Raw genomic sequence first — 25,688 nt, 5'->3', positions numbered from 1 at the left:
CTCCTTTCTCCCTCTCACACACTTTCTGCTTCATTCAACCACCTTCCCCCTGCCTCCCATCCTCCCCTGGTCCCTCTCCTCTGCTCCTATAAATCAATCTCTCCTCTCTCTCCCTCCCCTTAGCTTTCCCCCAGCGTTCCCCTTCAGATATGCCTCTCTTCGCCTCGCTATTGGCCCTCACTCCTCCTCTCCCTCCTTTCATTGTTGGAAGTGCAGTGGGAGTAAAAAGGTCAGAGGTGGGCAGAGGAAAGAGAGAGAGTGAAAGAAGCAGAGGTAACAGGGGAGTGTAAAAATGAGAGAGTGAGTGTATTTAATCAAAGCGGTTTTGGGCAGAGTTTTAGTTTTTACCTTTTTTCACCAACAAACAAAGATATATATATATATGTGTATATGTATATACCCTCAGAAACTGTTGTGTATGACTCACATATCTGGAATTATCTCACGGAATGTGAATTAATGGTAAATGATGACGCAGGAGGACAGACAAAGAAGAGGGACATAAGAATGTAAGAACACAACAAGAAGAAAGAAGAGGAAAGTTTGCAATATATAACTATGATAAACAATCTGAAGTGCTACATGCAGCATTATTCGAAAAATCACTGTGACACTTAGATACTTCTTGTGTTTTCAAGTTTCAATTGACCTATTCTTGAAATGGATTGTTTTTAAAATGCTTCATGTAGCACGGTTAACAGAGAAATATAAGTAAGAGACCTTTTCCCTTACCCTCCCTCAGCATGCCCACAGTAAGACACTTCATGAAGCGGCAGGCCTGACACGACTTGCGTCTCCTCTTGGTGATCTCGCACTCGTTGGTGGCTGGACAGCTGTATTCGATGTTGCCTGTATGGAGACATGTTGGGGGAAGACAGAGGAAGATGTTTCATTTTGAGACAGGAAATCCAATCCGATCCAGTTCAACTTTACATTTAAGCGACTTACAAAAGAAGAGGAAATGTTAATTACGATGGAACAGCATTACATGCTACATTTAAATATGGCATAAGGATAAAAAAGTAACCACCAGAGTCAAACACCTTAACCAACTCAATTCATAAAGCACTTTAAAAACAACAACAACTGAAACAAAGTGCTGTACAGCAGAGATGAATAAAATAAGTAAAATATACTACCTAAAAGACGTATTAGATGTCAGTGGTCACTAAATCCAAACACCAAATTAATCCAAATACATTCAAATAATCGAGTCAAAATTTTTTTTTAAGTTGAATGTATATAATAAAACAGGCAATTTTAGGATACCTTATTATTGATATTTGACTTTAAGATGGAATGGTACAGAGCAAACAACCATCCTGACCAATAACAGGACAGTTAGGAGACAGAGGATGCTCCTATTGGCTGTATGTAAATGTTAAACAACTACCTACACTGCCAAGAAACATATACATACCAGAGGAGGAAAATAAACTGTTTCAAATATGTATGGACAACAGCCTGTCAAAGTGTGTCTGTTCAGGCTCCTCCATAAATGTTTGTTTTTAAGTACCTGGAGATCTGACTCAAAACTAAAATGTTTCTCGTAAATAACGCCAACTATAGTTTATGAGTTGTTTTGGGCTTTGTACACACAACTATGTGGAGCTGGACACCTGCAGTCGCCTGTAAGCTGATGGATCTGCCGCTGAAACGAGTAAACAGCAATCGCTATCGACTGCTGCTGTGGAGAGGATGTTTCTCATTACTGGACTGATTAAGAAGGCTAGTTAGCTTTGGGAAAAGGGCTAAATGCATAAACACGTCCTAATGGCTAACAAGATGCTCATTAATCGACCCTATTAGTTAAAGTAAAAATCTAAACGCGCTAAATGCTGTGGGAACGCTCGCAGTCTAATGGACACTACTAATGGGACTAGTTAGCTTACACCCAACCTTTGCATGCCGCCGATGATAGAGGAGGAGGGGATTAATTCAGTCGTTAAGACAGACACTTAACTAGCACCAAGATGCGCTAATGCCACGACACAGACTCTGTGCTGGTTAATGGGTAATCAAATGCCTTATTAGTGCGTGGCTTAACAAGCCAGCACTGGTAATGGATACCTTCTGTAAAGAGCCACTTACTCTATACAGCTGCCACGATCGAGGCTAAATGTGTTCAACTTCCAGAGAGAGGAGTACACATTATAATAACAGTACTATGGTTAAAATGATAAAAAAAGCGTATATTACATTCTACTATTCAGGTGCGATATAAGAAAATGTAACCTATGGTTAGCTATGGCTGTATACTCTTTGTATTCTTGGATATGGACATTTAAACATAAAAATGGAAGATATCAGATTGCCATCGCCTCCAGGTGTTTCTACCTCTACATGTCTTACTGTGCATTGGCGTGGGCTTAATGCAGAGAGGTTCTCCAATGTATAACGTGTGAGTTTGTAGGCAAGTGTGTGTGTGTGTGTGTGCCAGTGTCAGTGAAAGGGATATAAGAACCTTAAATCCCCTGCAATCTCTTTTGAGATGTATGTGTGTGTGTGTGTGTCCACCTGCTGCATGACAATTGACCACCACTGTACAGGTTTGTGTGTGCGCGCTCTGGACGGCTGCCTCTTCAATCTCACACCATCTTACAACACTAACTTTCTGTTTTGTCTTGACATTAACTCCGCCTCTCATCCACATTATGCTTTCTTTTTGTGTTTTCTTCAGATAGTTTGAAGGGGGGGGGACAGCCAGAGGGAAGGTGGGTGATATAGTGAGGCTGGGGTCACATTATTCTGTCCAAAACTGACCGAGCCGAAGACAAAACCAACCAAGCCTGACCCGAACCCAGCACAGGCAAATGTAACCTTGAGTCAAGGGTAACCCTGAAATCGGATAGATGGCCTCACTGTTGCACTGAGGTGTTGTTATGTAAATAACTGAAGGGGACATCGCCACAATAAAAGACATACCAGTCAACATTTTGTCCAAACCTGAGACAACCTTAGGACACAACTTCCCATTCAGTCTACGAAAAAAATGACAGGATTCCTTTATTTTCTCAAAGGTGTGGAGAAACAGAGCGGTCACGTGACCACCCTCAGTTGCCCATCCCATCCACCATTTTCACTACACCCTCAAGTCACTCCTTTGCTCTAAATCACTGGCATCAGCCCTCTTCTTCGCTGTCCTCCACTTCTCCTCCTGCTCTTGCTGCCTCTCTCTCTCTTTTTCATTTCATTGCCTTCTCTCTCCCTCACCCACACTTTGCACTCGTCCTCCTCCTCTCTCTCTCCCCTGTATCCCTCTCTCTCAATAAGGGAGTGATAGATGCAGGTTGTCAGGTGTCGCTGGACTGACGCCACAGAAACAGCAGCTGCCACGGCCACTTCCTCCATGCTGTGACACACACACACACACACACACACACACACACACACACACACACACACACACACACACACACACACACATTAATCCACATGACCAGTCCAGCCTTCCTCTTCTTCCTACGCTTTCATTCCATATCTAAACAGGTGTACTCCTCCCTCCTCCCTCCCCCATGGTCCTCTCCCTGTCCAGCTGGAGGTGTTTTTTCGTGATTACCTGCGGTTTTATTGGCTAATGGGTTGAAACATACCAATATGTCTGCTGCTGCCCATCTGAGGCCGAACCCGCTTTCCAGCCAAGACACGCACACTTTTACTAACAACCACACATAAACACGGGCACGTGTGCAAAGATGCACACATAACCCCGCACTCATTTTCATTTGGATGAGCACGAGCCCACACTCGCAGACACATAGGCAAACACATACCCATGCTTGTCTGTGTGGCTGAGTTTGGCTTGTGTGCTAGCCAAAGATAATGTCATGGCCCATTTGTTCCACGGGCTCTAAGATGGTTCATTCTGCATCCAAACAAACTGTTGTACAGAAGCACAAACATTGATTAAAGAAGCAATATGACTGGGTCCTCATCATGCTATGTAATACTATACCGATCGCTAAATTATAGGCAAATTAATTTGTGTCGGGATTAGGTAAACTGGACACTCTAATTTGACCGAAGGCGAACTGTCCAGGATGTACCTCGCCTATCGCCCTATGTCAGCAGAGATTTGCACAGCACCTCAGCACCAGCATTTTCCAGAGGAAGCACTGGAAAGAGATCCTCATGACTACTGGCATAGGTTGCTGGAGTATACGAGCTAATCACAACGGGTCACTCCTTTAAAGGAATCGAACACCGACAGGGTCAATTAACGGTTGGTCATATATTTGTTTCAAAACTAAATGATTCCCAAACATTTCTTATTATTTTCCAGCTCCTGAATAACCCTATTTACATTTATGGCAATAATTGCATGAGTATGAGTAATTTACACAATTGTGTAAATTGAATAAATTCACTTATCATTGCTATAGAGCAGAAATGTGAATTTATATTGTTGCTCCAGCCAAGTGAGACATTTAAACTGTGTGGTGTTCAACTTTTGACAGCATATCCAGACGCAGGGTTGATAAACTGCAGCATTCCATTGCAACGTTTTTCACAACCGTCCTGCAGCTGCAGTAGTCGTGACCCATGACCTTTAACTCTAGCCTTCCTGATCTGCAACATGCCCACTACAGGAGACAGGTGGATTACAAATCGAGTGAATATGAAGGGAGTCAGAGAAAAGAGGGGCCAACATAGCTTCAAACCAATTCAAGGTCAAACTCTGAAGATGTATTAAACAGTATATGTTTGGTGAGCTATTGTATTTAATCTCTGACCATGCCCTCACCTGTGTAACCTTTAACAAGCCCTCTAAATGAAATGAGACATCTGGAATTGGTCAACTATTAGACTCTGCAGCGTTGACACATGATTTAGGGGTTAAACCTTTACACGGGATGATTACAGGGACATGCGCGTGACCATGTTCACGCGCGCTGTTGTCTATGGGAGCGAGTGTTTGTGCGTGTGAGCGAGCCTCTGCCTTTATCTCTGTGTGTGTGCGCTTCAATCTCTTTGTTGGGATTGCACCGTGTCCTGATCTCATCCCATAATAAACACATACAGGTCATCTCTACGTAGTGGTGACCATCTAGTGGATGTAAGAACCCCCCACTCCCCCCCGACACACACACACACATTTCTCGCCTTCTCTCTGGGGCTTTACTGGGAAAGCTGCTTATCGGGGGCAAAAGAAAGCAGCAACAGATAGGTGGATGGATGGAAAGGCAGATAGATGAATCCTGTCTGATATGACTGACTGACTGAATGGATCGATGGCTACTGACTGTAGACTGGTAGCTTGATTATTGCAGCTGCAGAATGACTGGCACAGGTGCTGTCCTGTTGGGTGATGGACCCACCTAATTATATATAAAATAGTATCAGAACTGCAAATCCAATTCCAATGCTTTCCCATACCTACAAGTGCATCATGTTATACTGTCTACAAATAGCATGACCATGACCACAACAGTGAGCCAGATATAACTTGATACATGATGGTCTATGACAGATATATGTGCAATAGACCTTCATTTTTGTCCAAAAATTAGTTAGTAGAAAATCATTTTTCTTATTGTGACATGGACAATGTGATTGACTTTGAGTCATTTCTAGCTAAGTATTTACTGTCTATAATAATCAGGGGTGTCAAACTCAAATGTCCTTAGGGCCAATTAGTGTCTAGTCCGGTCTAAAAACAACTGTTCAGTATCAGGTGGGCAATATGGTCTTAAAACTATCACTTGATATCGCAATAAAGATAGTCATGATAATATTTCACAGTTTTTAAATGGAATGATGCCAAAATAAATCTATTACTATAACAAACAGATGTAAATAAATTGAAAATTAAGTAAATAATAACGTGGAGTGCTGTTATTAAGGGAAGAGGAGGTGGCCACTGGTCTCTATATTTGCCAAAAAAACACATCTATAAATCTGTTAAAATGACATTCATCCTTAATGTTAGTAAGTCAAGTCTGGTGAAAGTAGCACAGCAGTTGTATTGGGTGGATTAGAGGACAAATGTGTGACTGCCTGCTTTATATTATAGCTGATTGTTGGTCTGACAGACTGACCTACACTGTATCTACAAGGGTAAATGAATAATACAGTGTTTATTAAGCGGTGTCAAGCAACAACTAAATATCAACAAAATCCAAATACCTATGCATTTCACAGACGACTTCTAACCCGACAAGACAGAAGCAAAGGATTACCGAGCCCAATTCCTGCTACTCTTCTCATCATGTGGATTACTGCTCTAAACCTTCCTTCCTTTACCGTCTGACCTGAACTCCTGACACCTAGACGTGACATCTGACCTTCATCTGATGCCATGTTATCTTCTAGACAACAGGCTTATAGTACACGCTCGCTCTGTGAGGCATAATCAGTTGGATCTGGGAATGCAAACACTACCTGGGAATTACTCTTTTATGATTGATGAAGAGGAGGTCATGGTTGAGGGTGAAATAGGGGCGTGTCTGGGAGTTTCTGTGTAGCCATGAACCTGATTGGATGCATATACACTATCTGAGTGTGTGTATGCCCATTGCGTGACAAAAAAAATAAAAAATATAATAGTTAAGAAAACTTTGGTGAATGTCCTGGTGGCTCACTTAGCAGACAGAGGACGAGATGTGCCACATAAAAATCTGGGTTCAAATTTAGCCCCAGGCTTTTATCATATGTCCTGGATCTTGCATGGTAACTCAAGTGTATGTGATGGAGGGAACGCTCAGTGTAATAAGTTATATTTAGGTGCAATAATTCTCTGAACATTTGTGCTTTTAAAGAAACCAGCAAATGCACTATTGTCACCTTTAATCTCTGACCTAAGCTGAACCTGGAAGAGTCACAGCACTTGCCACTGTCCAACTTAGAGCAGGTAGCCATTAAAATCAAAGAAGGGGGGACAACCAAAAAACCTCCACTTCTTATTGGCTTCTGTAAGATTGTAATCAAATTGTAATAAATCTAATTAAAATATCAACACTATCACTGTTCTTGCCTCTCATGGATCCAAAACCAAATAAATTGGAGCTCATTGTATTTTCTTTGGCCATTCTTAAAAAAAATACACCATTTTCCTGGGGTTTGTGACAAAGGTTTTTCTTTAGTCGCACACTGGTGCACCTAATAGTTTGTATGGCTGTGCCACAAAAGGCTTTCATCTTCCCCAATGTCTAGCCACAAAACCAACCAAGCTACGGTACACTGCTCCCTGTGCATGTGCAGCAGTCATGAGTTCACTCACTACAGTAGACCACACTATACTCTTTACCTAAGGCCTATTTACCTAGACCTTACTTTTGTTTATAATCATTTACACAAGTACGAATGTATGTAGGAATTGAAAAAAAAGTCAACCCATTCCAACAAACAACATTGTTGGTTTCACAAACTCAGAGAAAAAAAGCCACAAAAGGAGGCAAAAATAGAAAGAGACAACTGACCAAACCTGTGATGATAGAGCTACTACAGCTGGACGCAAGACAGAAAATTAGACAAAGAGAAGTCAAAATGGAAGCCAACCTTGAATGGTGCGTTTGAAGAAGGCTTTGCAGGCCTCACAGGAAGCCACGCCATAGTGGTACCCTGACGCGATGTCCCCGCACACCAGACACAGCCTCTTGGGCATTGAGTTCAGCATGTACTCGCACTTGATCTGTGAGTCTTCCCCGATCGTTGACGAACAGTCCTCGTACCGCTTCGATCCGGGGCCGCCGGCAGGACCCAGCGGCCCTGCGTTGGAGCCGTAAAGACTCGGGGAGTCTAATCCGTTGGGGTGGCCGTTCATCGTTGATGAATATGAGCCTGAGGCGTCGCTGGAGCCGCCGGGGGAGTGATGGTTTAGACTGTCAGTCAAGGAGGCAGGACTAGAGGGCTCAGTCTTTATGTAAGAGGACGGACAGTTGGACTCAAGGTGGCGCTCCTTACTGGACATTCTGCAGAGAAGCCTGAAGGGAGAGACACAGGAACAAATAGAAGAGGGAGATGAGAACGAATACTACAAAAAATAGCACAGGCATAATACAACATATATACTGTAAGTATAAAATCCATCCATTGCATTTGTTTTTTTATTTTCAAAGATAAATGAAAGACAGAGAAGGGAAGCCAAAGAGAAGGCGGTTAATTAAAGAGCGTAAGAGACTTATGATGATAAATAAATGTGGATTTAAGATTTGGGTTGATCAGGGAAACGTGGTGTCGCAGCGAGGCGTTTCCCGGAGCCACCAGGAGCCACGAAGAACACATGCTCGGGGCCGATGGTCATCTGTCAATTCTCAGTCAATAGCAGTTTGTTCTACATGAAGGTAATCAGTAAGCAGACTCTCTGCTGCTCCATCATCCCAACGACAGCCTCACACAAACAGAGACACACACTCATACGTGGCCGCACAGTATTTAAAGAGCGTGGTTTAGGTTGGTGCCGCAAAAAACCTTGTATATGCTTAATAGAAAAGAATATATTTTGGGAAAAGGGTTCTTTTTAGGGATCTTTAATGGTTTTAATGACATTTATCTGATCTAAGCAAGTATGTAGGTGTTAGGTCACGGCCACCATTGAAAGGAGCTACCAAGATGGCTGCTGAATATTAATACTTAGTTAACTTCTTTTTTTTTATGAACGCATACTTAACATAAAGTGACATGACATTTATAATGTTTGGCCTTTTTCCTTTTATCAAAAACATGTTAAAAAAACAACCAAATCCATATAAATCCAGAGCTATATCTCTCTCTCCTCGTGTCTGGTTCTGTTGCTGAATCCTCTTTCCTTTATCCAGCCACTCCAACTTTCTTTCTCTCTCTCCCTCCTCTCCCCTCTTCTTCTCCCTGAGGAGGCCGACTGTGTCTTGTTAATGGCAGTTGTAATTAACAGCTATCTTCTCTGTGTCCATATCTCTCCATCCCTTCTTTTGTCTACCTTACTATCGGTCTGACTGTCTTTCTATTCACCTCCCATTCACTGCCATTTCTCTTTCTCTTCCTTTTTTGCATTTACCACTCTCTCCCTCTCTCCCTCTAACCCTGCCCCCCCCCACCCTTCCTTCTCCATCTTTTCATTGTTAAAAGCAGAGAGCACAAAAGGGGTTTTTAATTAAGGCAGGATGCTGCTAAACGATGGGCTTCTAAAGTCCAGTCGGCCTGTAAAAGATCCCTGTTCTACAGGGACCCATAAAACACAGACAGCGCCTTGACAGAGAATGGAGATCCTGTCGGGCAGAGGGAGGGCAGGTGGGGGGGGTGTGTGTGGAATGGATACAGAGAGGGAAAACAGGTAGGCAGACGAGACAGCCAGGGCTGGAGGCAGCCAGTGACGGAGGGTAGTGAAATTACAGACAGCAGATTTAGATTTGAAGCATTTAAAGTGCAGTAAAATACAACGCATGGCAGTTTGGTGCCATCATCCACCCACGAGCATTGAACACCGAGCGTATCACAGGCGACACGTTTGCATTTCTGAAAGCTGAGAAGTTGCACGTCAGAGTTGACACGTAGTGAATTATCTTCTCTCGATAAAAACACTTTTCGTCATTTTAAATCAGGGGTAGGGAACCTACGGCTCGCGAGCCAGGTGTGGCTCTTTTGATGATTGCATCTGGCTCGCAGATTTCGGCTTTTCAGATAAAACATAAAATATTATCACTTGTTTTAATCCATCCATCGATTTTGGAAGTGGAGGAAACGCAAGTGAATGACATAAATGCAGCACTGTTCTATTCCCTGGCTTTGGATGAGTCAACAGACGTAAGTCATTTGTCGCAGTTCAGTGTGATTGCAAGATATGCTGCTGGTGACACACTGCGCGAAGAAAGTCTTGCTGTTCTGCCAATAAAAGGGTCCACAAGAACCAGAAGTCGCATTAATGGTGAGTATTATAACAACATTATTTAAAAGAATAAATTCAGAGGCTTATTATACTCACATTTAGTTAAATTCAGTCTTAAAATATATTATATGGCTCTCACTGAAATAAATTTGCAAATATTTTGCTTTCATGGCTCTCTGAGTCAAAAAGGTTCCCGACCCCTGTTTTAAATTGTTAATATAGTATTTGTCATTGTAAATAAATGCCAGATATTGAAAGTTATTCTGGAAGAATTGGCCTTTTCAACAGAGACACGCCCCTCGATTGAGCCGCAGAAGACCTTGTATATGCTTAGTAGAAGAATATCTTTGTTTGGGGAAGAAAAAGTTTTTAATGACATTTACCTGATCACTCCAAAAAAAATCTACATCGACAAGGAGGCGAGGCAGCAAAGTTACTTTCCTGTCCTTTCTTTTTCATAAATTTCTACTTTCATAAAGTGACATGACATTTATAATGTACATTACTTTGGCCTTTCCCCTTTTCATCATATCTTTTATACTCTTATTAATCCCGACTTTCTATTATTCACCAGTGTCTATAAATATAGATATTCTGGAATGACAGCGACGGTGGGAAAGGTTTGGACACGAATCGAAGAGAAAAGGTGGGTAAAGCTGTGACACTGCGGCAGACGTGGACACGGGACAACATGATGGAAAGATGCTGAGAATATGCAGAATGTAAATGTGGGGATAATGGGGACAGGCTTGCGTTGTTCTAGTATAGAAGGAGACAAAAATATGGTGGTGCCAGAAAAAGAGAGCAGACCCATTTAAGTAGATGATGTGATGGTGATGATTTAATATCTCCTTTTTCACTCTTTATGCTCTTTCGTGTCCCCTCCCCCTGACCACAATCCCTCCGAGTACCATTAAGTGAAAGATTTTGAGTGCCAAAAGATCTCAGGTACTTTTATTCTTCTCCTCTCTCTCTCTCAAATTCTCATCTATTTCTCTTCTCTTTCCTCCCCCCCCTTCTGTTCCTCCTATTTGCTCGATCTCTCCCTTTCTTTTCCTCCATCATCATCTTTTTCTCTGGGCTCTCTCTCTCTCACTGTGCTTATAAATGAAAAATAATGGCAGTCGAATGGGGAGGAATAAAAGGAATATAAAAAAAAGAAGAAGACATGTGTGCAGAGGAGAGGGGAGGAAAGAAGATTAAGAAATCACAGCCAGTGCGCTGTGCCGAGTGAGAGGTTGAATGCATTTATGTATGTATGTTATCAGTATAATTACGGCGCTACGTAGCGTCAGCTCAGTGCTGAAAGAGCAGTCTTATTGTGCCTGTCTGCTCTTCAGATGAGTGAGGACAGAAAGTGATGGGGGGATGGGGGGGTGGATCTTCTTTTTTTCCTTTTTTTTTTAAAAATCAATTCTTTAAGTTTTTAGGTGGTTTAAAGAGATTTATATAAGGGCGTGAATGTATTCCTTTTTATTTCGGGATTTTCCAGAGATGTGAGCAGCGTGTTACGACATGAGCGGCGCACTAAGGAGAGCAGTAATCACATTTTAGGATTAGCTGGTTTGACTAAATTGGTAACTTTGCATTTAAATTCTTCTCCTTCTTCTTCCTCTGCAATTATGTCTGACGACTTTAGCACTAGAAAAGGATTTTGTTTTCTGTGAGCATAACTAACTAAATAAATAAATAAATAAAAATAAAGAGGCCAAGAAGACAGCAGATAAACAAGGACAGGGAGGAAGGTTCCAGCTCTGTACCTGGTAGTCCATTTCATTCAGAGTCATTAGAATCATTTTTAAAATGACACTTAGTTGTTTAGTAAGTAGCCTCGTAATAGACAGCACAATATCCACTTGGTGAAATAAAGATTTCAGACTCAGTCACCTCCAGTTCAATAGAATAGATGTTGACTTCTATTTTTTTCCACTGATTGTAGATGTTGTGTATGTTTCACTTACAACTTTCAAAGCAAAGGGGAGAAAAGTGCCGGGTTAGTTGCTGCAGGCATCAAATATTCAGAAGGCCTATTTACCACAAACACACACATACAAAAGATTACCACCGTCCCTTGTTTCCATTTCCCACTCAATCCCCGTCATTTTCTCTCTTTTTCTTTTTCCTTCCCTTTGTACCATTTTCATTTCTCACCTTTTGAAGGAAAACACAGTGACTCATGAAAGGGAGATAACCATATGGAGGAGAGAGAAAGAGAGAGAGAGAGAGAGAGAGAGAGAGGGCAACAGCAAGAAAGACATAAAGAAAGAAACAACAAAGAAGTGTTTTTCGTCTTCTGTGTATTTTGAAGAAAGGTGGGCCACTGGTGTGACAAGCTGTGATTAGAGTGGTGGGCTGATGCACTGGTCTGACAACTGTCGGGGACAAACATACAATCATCGTATTAGAGCAACGACTCTGCGCCGCTCTCTCTGTGCTGTGCCTTCACTGCCGTGTTTCTCTGTGCGCTTGTGCTCTTTTATTACATACAATCGTTGTATGATTGCCTCACGAGTCGGAGCCATAAACACGACATGATCCTCAAACGACTCCCTGCTGCCTGTGGGTTATAGAGGAAGAAGAGAGGCTACTAGTTGTGTGGAAGTTTACAATGGAAGTCTGGTGGTGTGTCTTTCACGCAGAGCGTATCGAAGACGACGCGTCTGCACAAGCGCACTTTGCGTTCCCGCAATTAAGCGACGGTTTGTGCTATCGGAGAAAATTGCAGCATTTTCTGAATGCTGAGGAGTTGCACGTCAAAGCTGACGTGTGGTTATTAAAGGAAAGCGGTGATTCAACGTCTTGGTCACCAGAGTGGAGAGAGTGGGATGGAACACCTGTCATAGGCCTGTTTTTGGACTCAAACAAGCATTATTTAAAATATGTGTTATACTGTTCAAATTCGACACGCACAATCTGGTGTTCGTTTTTCTAAATAAAACATTTTGTTTTTCTTCATTTTATATTGTTAATACATCGTTTTAACACGCAGTAAATTGTAAATAACTGCCAGATATCAAAAGTTATTTTGGGGAAAATGGGTAAAAGCACATTTTCTGGCCCTTTTATGGTTAAAACAAGCACAACTGAATTCCAACTTTGTTTTACTGAATGGTGGCTGCTTTCATTTATCATATTTCCACTACTCTGTTAAGCACACACAGAAAAAAATGCATTTTTACAATTCATGGCGTGGAGAAATTAGAAACGTAACACTGTCCTGACATTGTTTTAAAACCAAATTCCCCACCTCGGAAAAAGAAAGAAAGAAGAGAAGTGAACAATAAGAGTAGAGACGGAATAAGCGAGAGGAAAGCTGTGGAGACAGAGAAGGGAGAAGTGCTGACAGTGTAGCTACCACGGGTTGGCTAATACCTTTCCATCACACCCAGCATTGTACTCTCGATGCTGATAAGAACACACAGTCCAATAAGCAAAAAGGAAAAAAAAAAAAAGAAAAGAAAGAGAGAAAACCTTACACAATTCTATCTAGATGATACAGCAATGCTCTGGGATGAGAGGGAATTGAAGGAAGGAAGGAAGGAAGGACAGAAAAGAAAATACAATGAGTGAAAGAGTGGCGTGAATGGGGATTAGGGGTGAAGGAGCAAAAAAATATTTCTTTACATTTCCATCCTTAAATGAACCAAATTATTTTATAAACAGACTGAATGGCTTCTTTTTTTTTTTACTCTCATTTCAATTTGTGGGAGGTTGTTGAACTGCATGTCATACTGGAGACTGTGCACGACATAGTTATTGTTGTTGAAAGATCTACTTTTTGTGGGATACTCTTTGTATCATTATGGGATTCAAATCTGTAATATGGTATGCAAAATAATATAGTTCTCACTTGAGTTACAACGTCACTAAACGCTCGGCTGAGGAGTTCATGGTCCTAATCACTAGTTTCAGCATCGATGTCCATTTTGAAATGTATGGTCCCATTTGTTTGGAGTTTGGAGGTTTTGATTGTCAGTTCACTACATACAGAGGAATTCCTCTCTCCCCTAGTACTGCCATGCAATTACAAAAGTTCTAACTAAATTAGAATAACCAAGCATAAGAGAAGTAGAATTGTCCAATGCATTTGGACAATGACAGTAAGAGTCTTTTAGAGACAGAAGATAACGTAAAAGGACGTGGATACTGTGATGGGTGCATGGTTGCAAGTCTGGTTTCAAACACAAAGCTGCCAGGTGCTACATACTAAACACGAGCACAAACCACTGAGTGACGTCGGAGTAGATCGACACTTGATTTTATGTGCAATGAATAAAGTATTTATAGCCTACAGGCGGAAAACTGAGCACAGGATTGGACACAAAAAACAAAACAATCATATGTGGTGCTGTGTAGTGTTGGTGCGTGTGTGTGTGTGTGTGTGTATAGCTCCACACACCCGCAGTTTGCAGATGATTACAGTTGTTTCCAGGCACAAAAAATAACTTAAGTACAAAATAAAAACTCACGCAGCGACAGTCAATCTAAACCACTTTGCCTCCTACTGAGCCCTCGTCCTCCTCGCTCTCTTTGGGTCTAAATCGCTCGTTGCTCTTTCTCCCTCTTTCATTTCTACTTCTCACTCTCACACACACAGTCTTCCTATCACTGCTTCTCCCTGCATTCACACACACACACACGTGCATGCACGCACCAGGGAGCAGATCAATTGTTACAGTGTTAGTCGGGCAGGAAACCTGTAATTCACTTCATTGGCTGCAGAATAAACCCCTGATTACATACAATCAATGTGATAATGTCTAAAACACATTCTGCCCAATGGGCTGTTAGGCTGTAAAGAGCAGCAGAGGAGAGGAAACGTGTGCGTGTGTGTGTGTGTGTGTCTATATTTCCTCGGCGTGTGATTGTATGTTACCACAATATCTTCTGCTAAGTATGAATCTTACTAATGTGAGGGAGTAACACATATCAAATCTGTGCCGAGCACCTTTATCCACACACACCCACACCCACACCCACACACAGGTATAAACCAGGACGATTCAATTACAAGAAATTTAGCAGAGCCAGACATTTTTTTGCAGCAGTTAAGCAGCAGGTGATAACAAATGACATCAAAAACTAGTGGTAAAATTATTTTGGTCATACCTGTCCTTCGTCCTATTTTAAATTAAAAATAAAAGTCGTTTGTATCTCAGGTTCAACACAAAGTGCATATTTGTGCGATATTAGCAATATTAGGTGGACCACGGTCGGGGACGGGTGATTATCTAACTTTTAATCGTTTAAAAATGCACTTTTTAAACGACAACACTTCTCTTTTTATCGAATGACGGGTGATAGAAAATACCAAGATGCTGTACATTGTCGATTATTCAAAATGTGTCCATGAACCATATTGTTGTAAGCTACATATTATCCTAACTTTTAGAGCTATACAGATTATGGGGCTTTTTGTTTTGCATATTTGATAAAAGGGCCAGAAAATGTCCTGTGTGTTCAATTTTTCCAGAATGACGTTCAATAACTGGCAGTTATTAACAATTTATTGGATGTTTATATAGTGAATTAACAATTTAAAATAATGAAAAAAAACACTAGTTCATCAGATTGTTCCCCACTTTTTCCCCAATCTGGTGACAAAGACGCCGATTCACCAGCTTCTTGCAACAGTGCGAGTGAAATTACCGTACTATCCACATGTTGGCTTTGACATACAACTCCTCAGCTCTCAGAAACTGTCAGATTGTTTCCCATAACACAAATAGTTGTGTAACTACGGTAACGCAAAGTGCGCTTGTGCAAACGTGCCGTCTGCGATGCGCTCTGTGTTTTCTTCCTCTCACATCCTGTACGTGGTCCACATGAGTCACAGTAAAGTAAGGGCCGTGTTTAGGTGGAAAAGATATGAAGAGGTTGAGCTTGTTCAGGGAGAGCAAAAAAAAGAAAAGAAAAAAAAGTAAGGTAGTGCACTGCTCACCCTGTGTGTGCACATGTGTGTGTGAGTGTGTGTCAGATGGGAATCTTGATGATTTAGGTCATTTTCTAGCGGAGCAGTGGCTGATAAGTGTGTTGCTGCCAGCCACTATCTTTGTCACCATGTCTCTCTCTCTCTCTCCCTCTGTACCTCTCTTTGTCTCTCTCTCTCTTTCTGTCTCCCCTTATCTGCCGCGTGTCATTGTATTTGTAAGGGTGGTTGTCTATTGTAAGAACAGTGCTTCAAACCTTCACAGCGGCTCAAGTCCGTGTGTGGCGTGCATCATCGGGATCACGGGTTAACATAAACACTCCGATAATTCCGTTTGTTTGATGAACAGACAAATAGCATATGACTGCAAATGGGATGTACATATATTCCAGTTCTATTTTGAGGCAGAACTAAACTGCATACCATGTACTTGTGGTGACCTCCAGCCTTTTACTGGAACGGCTGAAGAGTGGAAATCAATGAAATTACTGAATGCATCCTCTTGTTTAGGTAAAACCTAACGTGGGAGATCCTGCATGTGGTGGCAAGAATGTGAAATAACCAGTTCTTCTTTTGTCTAATGAATGAATATATTCAGGAAAACATTGTGTTTGTAGAAATAATAATAAGTCCGATAATGTGTGCGATTCACATATTCATTCATGAAATAGGTGGGAAGTGCAGTGGAATGAGGGATATAAATTGTAGGGTGGCTCCTTTATAAAAGAAAGGTCATTGATCAAGGTGAGTGTGTGTGTGTGTGAATAAGAAGTGTTATCGCAAAGCATTAGGGGTCTTCCAGACACTTACCCAACACCGCCACGCACACACGCACACACACACACACTTGTGCAGAATTCCTCTCTGCATTGGCTTCCACATATGTCTAAACCAGGGGTGTCAAACATACGGCCTGCAGGCCAGAACCGGCTCATCTGAGGGTCCAATCCGGCCCGCTGGATAAATTTGTTAAAAAGTGATACTATGATTACATATCTGCTCATAATGTGAATATACTGTATTTGTCAGTTTCACTTGTTTATAGGTTATTATTTTACTGGTTGTGGCCCACTTGTGGCCCCCTTAGCTAAAATGAGTTTGATGCCCCTGGTCTAAACAAAGCATTATCTTTAACCGTAACCATAACCAATTCATGCCTAATACAAAACCTTCACCTCACCACAATTCCAATTTGAGTCCTTAACTTAACCAGTTCTTCAGAAAAGAGATCCTGCCTTATCAGGACTAGGTTTTGGGCTCAACGAGGACAACCGGTCCTGACAAGATCAGTGTTTACGCCAGAAAAAGGTCCTAAAGAGGCAATGATTACCGGTACATACACACACAGACATATAGACCTGGGCAAAGTGCTATATCAAATGAAATTGTGCGGACACAATAATAATTTAAAAGTGTTTTTAAAAAAAAAAAAAAAAATCGGATTAAAAACACATTTTATTAAGCAGATGGTGAAAGAGGATTTCCACTCCAGAAAATATGACAGGGCTTTCAGACGTGACACAGAGGGAAGGTAACGCGAGGGGAAGCAAGGTTCGAGGAGGGAAGGAGAAAAGAGAGGAGGAGAGGAGACTCGAGCGAGTTGAGCGTCAAAGCTGCATTCTTTAAGCAGATCAGATTTGGGGAAATTGGGCTGTCACTATAGGATTGTGATGATTTACACTTATCTGTCACAGGGAGAGAGGGTGAGGGTGGGGGTGGGGGTGGGGGGGGCAATAAGCATGTGTAGAAATTGAAAAAAAAAAGAAGAAAGGTTCACTTCACTTCTGCTCATTTCACATAAGCTGTCAATATTCCGTAAATAGAACACACGGAAATAGGAAGTGCTGAAAAGTAACGATTGGCATTTATTACACGTTGCTTTCAGTTATGTTGCAGAACAAATTCAATTTATAGCTCATGTCTTATTCTCCCTGAATATATCTCTCACAAAAAAAACAAAAAAAACAAGCGCCGTAGACATTTTTACTACAGCAAGTTTAGAGTGTGTTGTCACTTCAGCTGCTGTTGACACTCTGTGTCCCCTCTGCCTCCTCCACTGATCCCCCCCTCCCCGTCCATCCTCCTCCTCCTCCTCCTCCTCCTCCCCCCTCACTGCTGGCTGAAGCACCTTACAGCCGTGCTCCTGGACCATCTGTTAGGGAATCTAATTCACATCCAGTCATAATCAGGTTTTGCTGGAGTGCCCACTTTCTCCATCTCCATCTCTCTCTCGCCGTCCATCTCCAGCTCTTTTTGAGCTGCTTTTGTGTTTCATATTCAATCATTTTATCTTTCTTTAAAAAATAAAAAAAAACTATTGTGAATCTATGAGTTTAGGTCAATGTGGGTGATTTTAACAGCATGTTATTTGGCAGTAAATACACACATTGTCCTACACAGAGGATGAATGAAGGAATCTAGTTTTGTTTGCTCTTTTCACCCTCATTTCCATGACTTGTCCTATGTGTTTACTTATATCTTATAACGCACATTATGTTTTAGTTGCTTATTTTTTATACATGTACAGTTTGATTTGAGGATGATGCAGTTGTTTACTCATGCTACTGACTTTTTTCTGATTTATATAACTCTAAGAGTTGATTTTGATTAGTTTGATTAGCTTCGTTTACACATGGGTTTAAATCATTTTAGTTCAGGGGCCACATATGGTGAAATTTGATCCAGGGCTAAGACAGTTACTTGATTGATCGATTATGAATCGATGTGTTGTTAAAGAATTAAAGCAAGTTTTCTGATTCTTCAGCTTCTTTAAAGGGGAATATTTTCAATAGTATATTCAAACTGATTTTATGGACCAAACGATGAATCGAGAAAATAATCGACTAATTAATTGATTATGAAAGTAATCCTTAGTTGCAGTCCACTAATAGCATAATAACCTATAAACAACGAGAGTTTTACATTTAATGAAGCATCTTTATGTTTTTTTTCACCAATTCATCCTGTGTACGTTTGACAGCCCTGGTTTAAAGTCTGCTTTGAAACTCAAATTACAAAGTTGTTCAACGTGAGACTGTATGGAAAGCACCGGCTACCTCAACTGTGGATGTTTATGTGTGTGTGTGTGCAGTATTTGTATGTTTTTTCCACGAGTGAGAGTAAGTTGAGTTGAGGTGAAAGGGGGTGGAAGTTAATGAGAGGTGAGTGTCTGAAACCCTCTTTCTCTCTCTCTCGCTCTACTCCCACAGTAATCCTCTTCTATAAATCTGCAATCCAATCAGCGTTGTCCACACACACACACACACACACACACTAACACACACACCTAGCACACACTTTGTTGTAAACTGAACCCAATGTAATCATAATGATAAAGCAGATTGCCTTAACACACAGATGGGCCTCCCAACAGCTCTGTGTGTGTGTGTGTGTGTGTGTGTGTGTGTTCAAACACACCCTGGCTGCCTGACATTAATCACATTCCCATGGTTTGATGGCCTAAATAAAAAAGAGGAATAATATTGTTGCTGTCCAATGAAAGCTGCAGATCCAAACATGAACGAGGAATTTATTCAAAACCCCGCACAAGTTTGCATGTGAGGGGGAAAAGAAAAGGCTCCGGGTTTTTCATGTTTTCATATGAAATTATTAAAGGTTTAATTAAGACATTAATGAGAGCAGCCAGCTGCTGTATATCCATTTTTTGGCTGGTTTCACGTACTGTATATGAATACTAAGTGTAGTATTTTAAAAGTTAAAACAGGGTTTTAACCTCTTGACTTGAGCCTTTTCTTATTTTATTCCACCCTGTGTTGTATTTTACTGTTTTATTTGCGTCTTTGGTTTAATTTCAATTTTAACCTCTTGACTTTAGACTTTTCCTTTGCATTCCACCCTGTGTTGTGTTTTATTGTTGTATTTGCATCTCTTTTCTTTATTCTTTATCTCTATCTCCTTTTATGATGAAGCACTTTGAGCTGCAATCCTTGTATGAATGATGCTATACAAATAAAGTTTACTGTTATTATCATCATTATTGTTATTTGTGAGGGTGCATGAAAAACATGTGTGTGTAACCTTAATTTACCAATGTAACCTCAGATTAAGTTTGGCCAAGGCTAGAATCCAGTTCATTATCCAGATTCACACCAAATGATACCCAGTAAATACTCCATAGGAGAAATTCATTTCTGTATTTCAGCAGAAATAGCAGCAGCAGCAGAGACAGAATTCTGAGCCGGCAAGCAGAGATGGTTAAGATAATAATATTATGCCAGTGGAGGAAATACTGTTGGCTTTGTTTAGTTGAGACAGTTGCATTAACAATTACACTGTCGATTGTAGTTGTCGCTCACTTGGGGGAAACAAAAACTTGAATTGAGGCAGTGGGGGATATAATCGGTCACAAGTGAAAATTTGGGACTTCGAGACGTGGCGTGACACACTGTCGCAACTGGACCTCCCCTGTCTATACACACACACGCACACACACACACACACACACACACACACACACACACACACACACACACACACACACACACACACACACACACACACACACACACACACACACACACACACACACACAGTGCTAGTAATGCTGTTGTGGTGATTGGCTCAAAGTCTGTGTGAGAATGGTTTGCCAGACCACTAATTGGCTTGACCCAGACTAACCCGAAATCCTATTGGGCTAAGAGTTTTCAGTCTGCACACACACACACACACACACACACACACACACACACACTCTCTCACTCAAACATACACACACACACACACATTCAACATTTTCTGAACTTTGCAAAAAAAAAAACCTACAACGCACCGGTCAATATTGTGTTGTAATATAATCAAGGATAGTTATCCTCATTAAGATAATCATGTAAGCCGGCGAGGTCATTCAGCATTCATACTACACACACGACGGAGAACGACAAGACGATCCCTGAAAAGTAAAGATGACTGAATCTAATATCAGTCGTAAAAGTGCCTCGCCTGAACACGCTTACACGACGATACATATTTAATACAAACACTGAGCCGTCACTCGCTCATTTTGGTGAAATAAGCCAAAACATTATGCTAAATACAAAATACATGCAATTATAGTTTAGAAATCAGCAGATTTATTTTCCCTGATTCCCTAACAGCTTTGGTTCGTGATTTCATCTGCAGAGTTTTAGTTGTGTACAGACGACACGGGGAACTACATTTAATAGTAACCAAAAGCATTTACATTGCTCAAGTGGAAGACAAAGAAAATTCAAAGCAGCACCACAGATAAAACAAATAGCGACGGGACAGTAAACGATATTATCGTTTATGGGGATTAAAAACATCCATATTTCACGTGGAAACTCCTGTCCAACTCGCCAGCAGACAGTGTTTGTGATCTATTTTTTAACGTGCCTACAAGTATGGGGAGCCGCATCTTTCCTCGTGACTTATTATTCATTCATTCATCATCTATGACCTTATTAAATTATCATTTTAAAATATGTACCCCGTCTGCGACGTCTCTGACCACCGTGAGTGCAGACACAAGGCTGCACCTGTTTAAGCATCTGAGAAAAGAAACGATATCAAAACACATTCTTTCAGTCGCAATCACGATTATTTTGGTCGTTATTTTTTAAAATCATGCTCATAAACAAATAACAAAATGTTGATAATAATAATGCCGCCTTTTGCACATGGTGACACTCATAGAGCAGCTTATTTCAAAAGAAAAGATCCCCTCACAGCAGCAGGCAGGTTCCACACTGACCACATTAAACACTGGCTTCTGGAGTCTCATAGTTCTTCCCTTTTCAAGTGAGCTTTATAGAGGTCAAATGAGGCTTTTGTGTAAAAGCAGATTCATTCATTTGTTCCCCCCTTTTACGATCTCTCTCTGTCTGTCCCTCTTTCTTTTTCCCTCCACAAGTCTTTGCAGTCGTCGTGCTTTTGAGTCTTACCTGGGGTTGTAGAGGGCATGGGCGTCTCTCATGTGGTTGACCTCCACTGGATCGTAGTTCTGGTGCATCCTCCAGGCGCCTGCGCCACATTTACCAAAAGTTGACTTGGAGTTGTCTTCACTGCTGCTGTTCACCAATGGGCCCTTCGATAAGTTCATTCTGTAGATGGAGGGAAGAGAGAGAGAGAGAGGGAGAGGGAGAGAGAGAGAGAGAGAGAGAGGGAGGGATAGAGAGACGGCAGTGAAAATACAGCAAGTGTAACGGTAGAGAAACATTAATGTTATACAATAATTTAGCAGCTTTTTTAGAGATGCTCAGGAGTGTTTGACGATTACTGTGAAGTAAAACCAGAGATAAAATAAGATAAATCCTCTAAATTCTCTAACGACAAAGTAAATGCTAGTGAAAAACAATAAATACACGGTAAACAAGCACAATTTACAATAAACGTAGTGGTGCAGAAATAAAGTGAAAGAAACTTAAAGATGCCACACACACACACACTCATTCATACTAAATTTGTCCCGCAGTCCATTAAAAAAGTTTCCGACTTTTACTCAGGAGTGTCATTTAGACATGCTACGTTTAATGTCAGAGCACTTTTACCAGATTTAGTCTCAGGGAAAAAAAAAGTAGGGAGAGAATATAAAAGTAAAAGCACCAGCCGAGCAGAGGAGGGACTGTTATCAGTCAATCAAACCAAGCACCGTCGTCGGGGGGTGGGGTGAGGGGCTGTTCCTGAAGTGATAAGGTCACCGCAGGGCCACGGAATCAAAACTGAAATGTAACTACAGGAAAGTCAGAGAGAGAATAAAGGGACAGTGGCTATAGTTGATGTAAAAGAGGAGGAGAGAAGGCGGCGTCTGTAATAAAACTGGCTGTCCTCCTACATATAAACAAAACTATCAGGAGAGAATGGAGCTGCAAAGAAACACAGAAAATACAGATGTCTGAACAAGTGATCCTGCTAAAAATCCTGGAAATGCCTCAATCATCCCGGCTCTTTGCATTTTGATTCACGTCTATTTATATTTTTGTCTTTGCATAGGACAATTATTCCTGCGTTCTGTGAACACCTAACTGTCTAGACTTTGCGTGTTTTTGTCCATTTCTTTTTCAAAATGGCAGTTATTTACAATTTAACAATTGAAGAAGAAGAAAAAGGTGTATTTTTTATTTAACACTGCAGTTGTGAATGAACAACAGATTTTGTGAGTTCAATTTGAAATTGGAACAGTTTTTGTCGCTCAGTGTCCAAACAAATTGGAAACTATGTACAGGTGTTTTTCCAACTCTGTCCTCTCTGGTGACAAAGACGCTGATTCACTTCCTGAAACAGCACGAGTCAAATGACTGTAATAACCACGCGCTGGCTTTGACAAGCAACTTTTTTCTCTGATAGCACAAACTGACGCGTGACTAAGGTGATGTAGAGCGATACGCTTGGTGTTTAAGGGTTAATAAAAAAAATATATATTAAGAATTAAAGAATAGCATTTTATTTAAAAGCACATTTGAAATAAAATACTCTTATTTTTCTGTTATTTTCTGGGTTTTCCTCTGTTGCTCTCATTCCATCCTGTGACTGTGTGCATCAGTAAACAGCGGATGATGTTGGTCACGTGTCACACAACAAACATCCCCACAGCTCACTGTGCGTGTGTGTGTGTTAAGGAGACGGTCAGGTGGACAGACAGGTAGACAGACCAATCACGGCTCTGTCGGCCGTCTCTTTGTCCTCAGAGTTGCTCCAGCAGTGAGAGGTGAAGGGTGGAAGGTTGGGAGGTGGAGGGTGGAGGGGCCAGCCCGTGTACCATGTAGGTTTTAGTTCCACTCTGATGAATAGGAGGAATCGATATCATGCTGCTGCTGCTGCTGCTGCTGCTTCAGACACTTATTGGCTTTGGTTGCAGTGACACACTTCTATATAGACAGGCAACACTTAATACCTCTTTTTTTTATTTTTATTGGGGAGTGTCCTGGTATCACACTATCACACTGAACGGAGGTCCATCCAATTCCTGATTCCCTGTCACTTCATTTCCAGATTCATCGCACTGACGCGGCACGTGTTTTTATTACGTTTGCGTTCCTGACTTCTTCCTCTCTAGTGAAGGCACGTGGACGCACAGCGGCTGCCCTGTGTCTGAACTGCTCTGGTCAACCTCTGCCGTCACGGGCCGGATTTCCTTTGCATGAACAGGTTAATGTATGTAAACGGAGTCTGGAGGAGTCGCTGAGGTCTCCTTCTGTGTAGGATCGCTTGATTAACACGCGGAGAGGTTGTTTTTACTCTATCAGCAACATCAAACACAAGTTCTGACATAAAATACTTAACAATGAAGGCCTTTGATTTTTCCTGATATCACCCCCCTTCAGTCTGTCATGTGCATTAACCCAATTTCTAACACTGTCGGGGATTACAGAGAGATTTTAGTTTTATTCCTTTATACCTTATGGCAAGGTCATCGGATGTTCATTTCCTTTCTTATATTATTATTATCATTATTTTTAGAAGATTACTTTTTAAATAAATGTGTTCAAATAAAGGCATCAACTGTAGCAAACACATGAACAGAGAAAGCATACAACACAAATACTTATAATATTTATATTAAATAGTGTCTCGCACTTTAAATAAATTGATTCATATAATTTAAAGGAATCTCCTACAGCAGCAGAGGGGGTAAGCGCATGAAAATAAACAGCTCCGCTCATAACTGTTTATGTATGCTTACAAAGTAAATGGAGAGAATAAAGAAGAGGAGTGCTAAACTATGTGATTCTTCCTATTTCACGCTGCTGTCAGTACCTGTAAGTGACAACAGCACGCACACACACACACACACACTGTTGTGCGTGTGTGTGTGTGTGTGTGCATGTGTGTGTAAAGGTAGGGAGATCGTGAGTGTCTCTCTGATGCTCAGTGACTCGCTCATGTGTTGCTGGTCCATCTGTGAACAGAAGGACCATGACGCGGGACACGTGTGTGTGTGTGTGTGTGTGTGTGTGTGTGTGTGTGTGTGTGATGCAGTGATTGATGAGACAGTTGCCATTCTTGCTAATAAAAATGCACCTATCCTTAAAAAGAGCAAATACCAAAACACACACACACACACACACGGACGCTACTTCCCTTCTTAATTACGACCCCTCGATCAGGGCAGAGTGACATTTTCCACTCAAATACAAAATAAAAATCAGAAATAACGGTTGATAAATATGTATAGTTTCATAAACCCTGTACAATAGAAAAGAAAGGAATAATAAAGAAGTAAAAGTCGAGCTTAAACACTTAGTTTCTGTTAAACAGCAACACAAACTAAGAGAAATTCTTTAAATTCTACCCCTAAGAACCTCATGATATCACGCACTATTACTTACATGATTAGACATTAAAGACAACATCGTTGCTTAAAATGGAAATGACTGACTACATTTTTCTCCCCGTCTGCATGATGCACATCAGGGCAGGTGTGACTGCGACACCACCTTATGTGTGTGTGCGTGTGTGTTTGTGTGTGTGCACGCATGTTAGCATTAGTGTTAGCGACGGGAGCTGTTAGCGGGGCAAGCGGCAGATGGGCTGTCGGCCTTAATAGGGACTGAGCGGATGCAGAAAGGTGACAGCTCCGAGAGGGAGGGGCATGAGTGGTGTGAGTGTTTGTGTATGTATGTATGTGTGTGTGTGTGTGTGTGTGTGAGTGTAGTGAGGGAAAAAAAAGTGATAAGGAGGAAACAAATTCTCTGTTGAGCTGCAGGAAACTACAGGTCCACTGTGTATAAGAACACAGTGGACCATTTATTCTGCGCAACATACGTTACACGTTTAAGTGCTCATTTTTTTTATGTGCACCGTGTCTTCAAATGTATATATATATATATATATATACATATATATATATACATATACATATATACATATACATATATACATATATATATATATATATATATATATATATATATATATATATATATATATATGTACATATATATATTATAGAATGAAATGTTTGGCCAGTGTTGTTGTTTT

General features: G+C 41.1%; 1 protein-coding gene across 5 annotated transcripts in view; it reads right to left on the bottom strand.

Annotated features, from left to right (window-relative positions):
• esrrga (estrogen-related receptor gamma a) overlaps window positions 1-25,688 on the bottom strand; it is a 128,545-nt gene that overhangs the window by 36,305 nt on the left and 66,552 nt on the right. For 3 of the 5 annotated variants that reach the window (XM_044030492.1, XM_044030488.1, XM_044030490.1), the window contains exons 2-4: window positions 21,653-21,811; window positions 7,498-7,922; window positions 721-849 (exon numbers count right to left, since the gene is read on the bottom strand). In XM_044030492.1, coding sequence (XP_043886427.1) covers window positions 721-849; window positions 7,498-7,922; window positions 21,653-21,811 — 713 coding nt within the window. The remainder of the gene's footprint in view (window positions 1-720; window positions 850-7,497; window positions 7,923-21,652; window positions 21,812-25,688) is intronic. The other 2 variants (XM_044030489.1, XM_044030491.1) reach the window with 1 other exon arrangement.

The sequence above is a fragment of the Solea senegalensis genome, linkage group LG7, assembly GCF_019176455.1.
Source record: "Solea senegalensis isolate Sse05_10M linkage group LG7, IFAPA_SoseM_1, whole genome shotgun sequence".
Taxonomy (NCBI): Eukaryota; Metazoa; Chordata; class Actinopteri; order Pleuronectiformes; family Soleidae; genus Solea; species Solea senegalensis.
Note: the sequence above shows the minus strand (reverse complement) of the source record. Positions and strands in the feature narration are given on the sequence as shown.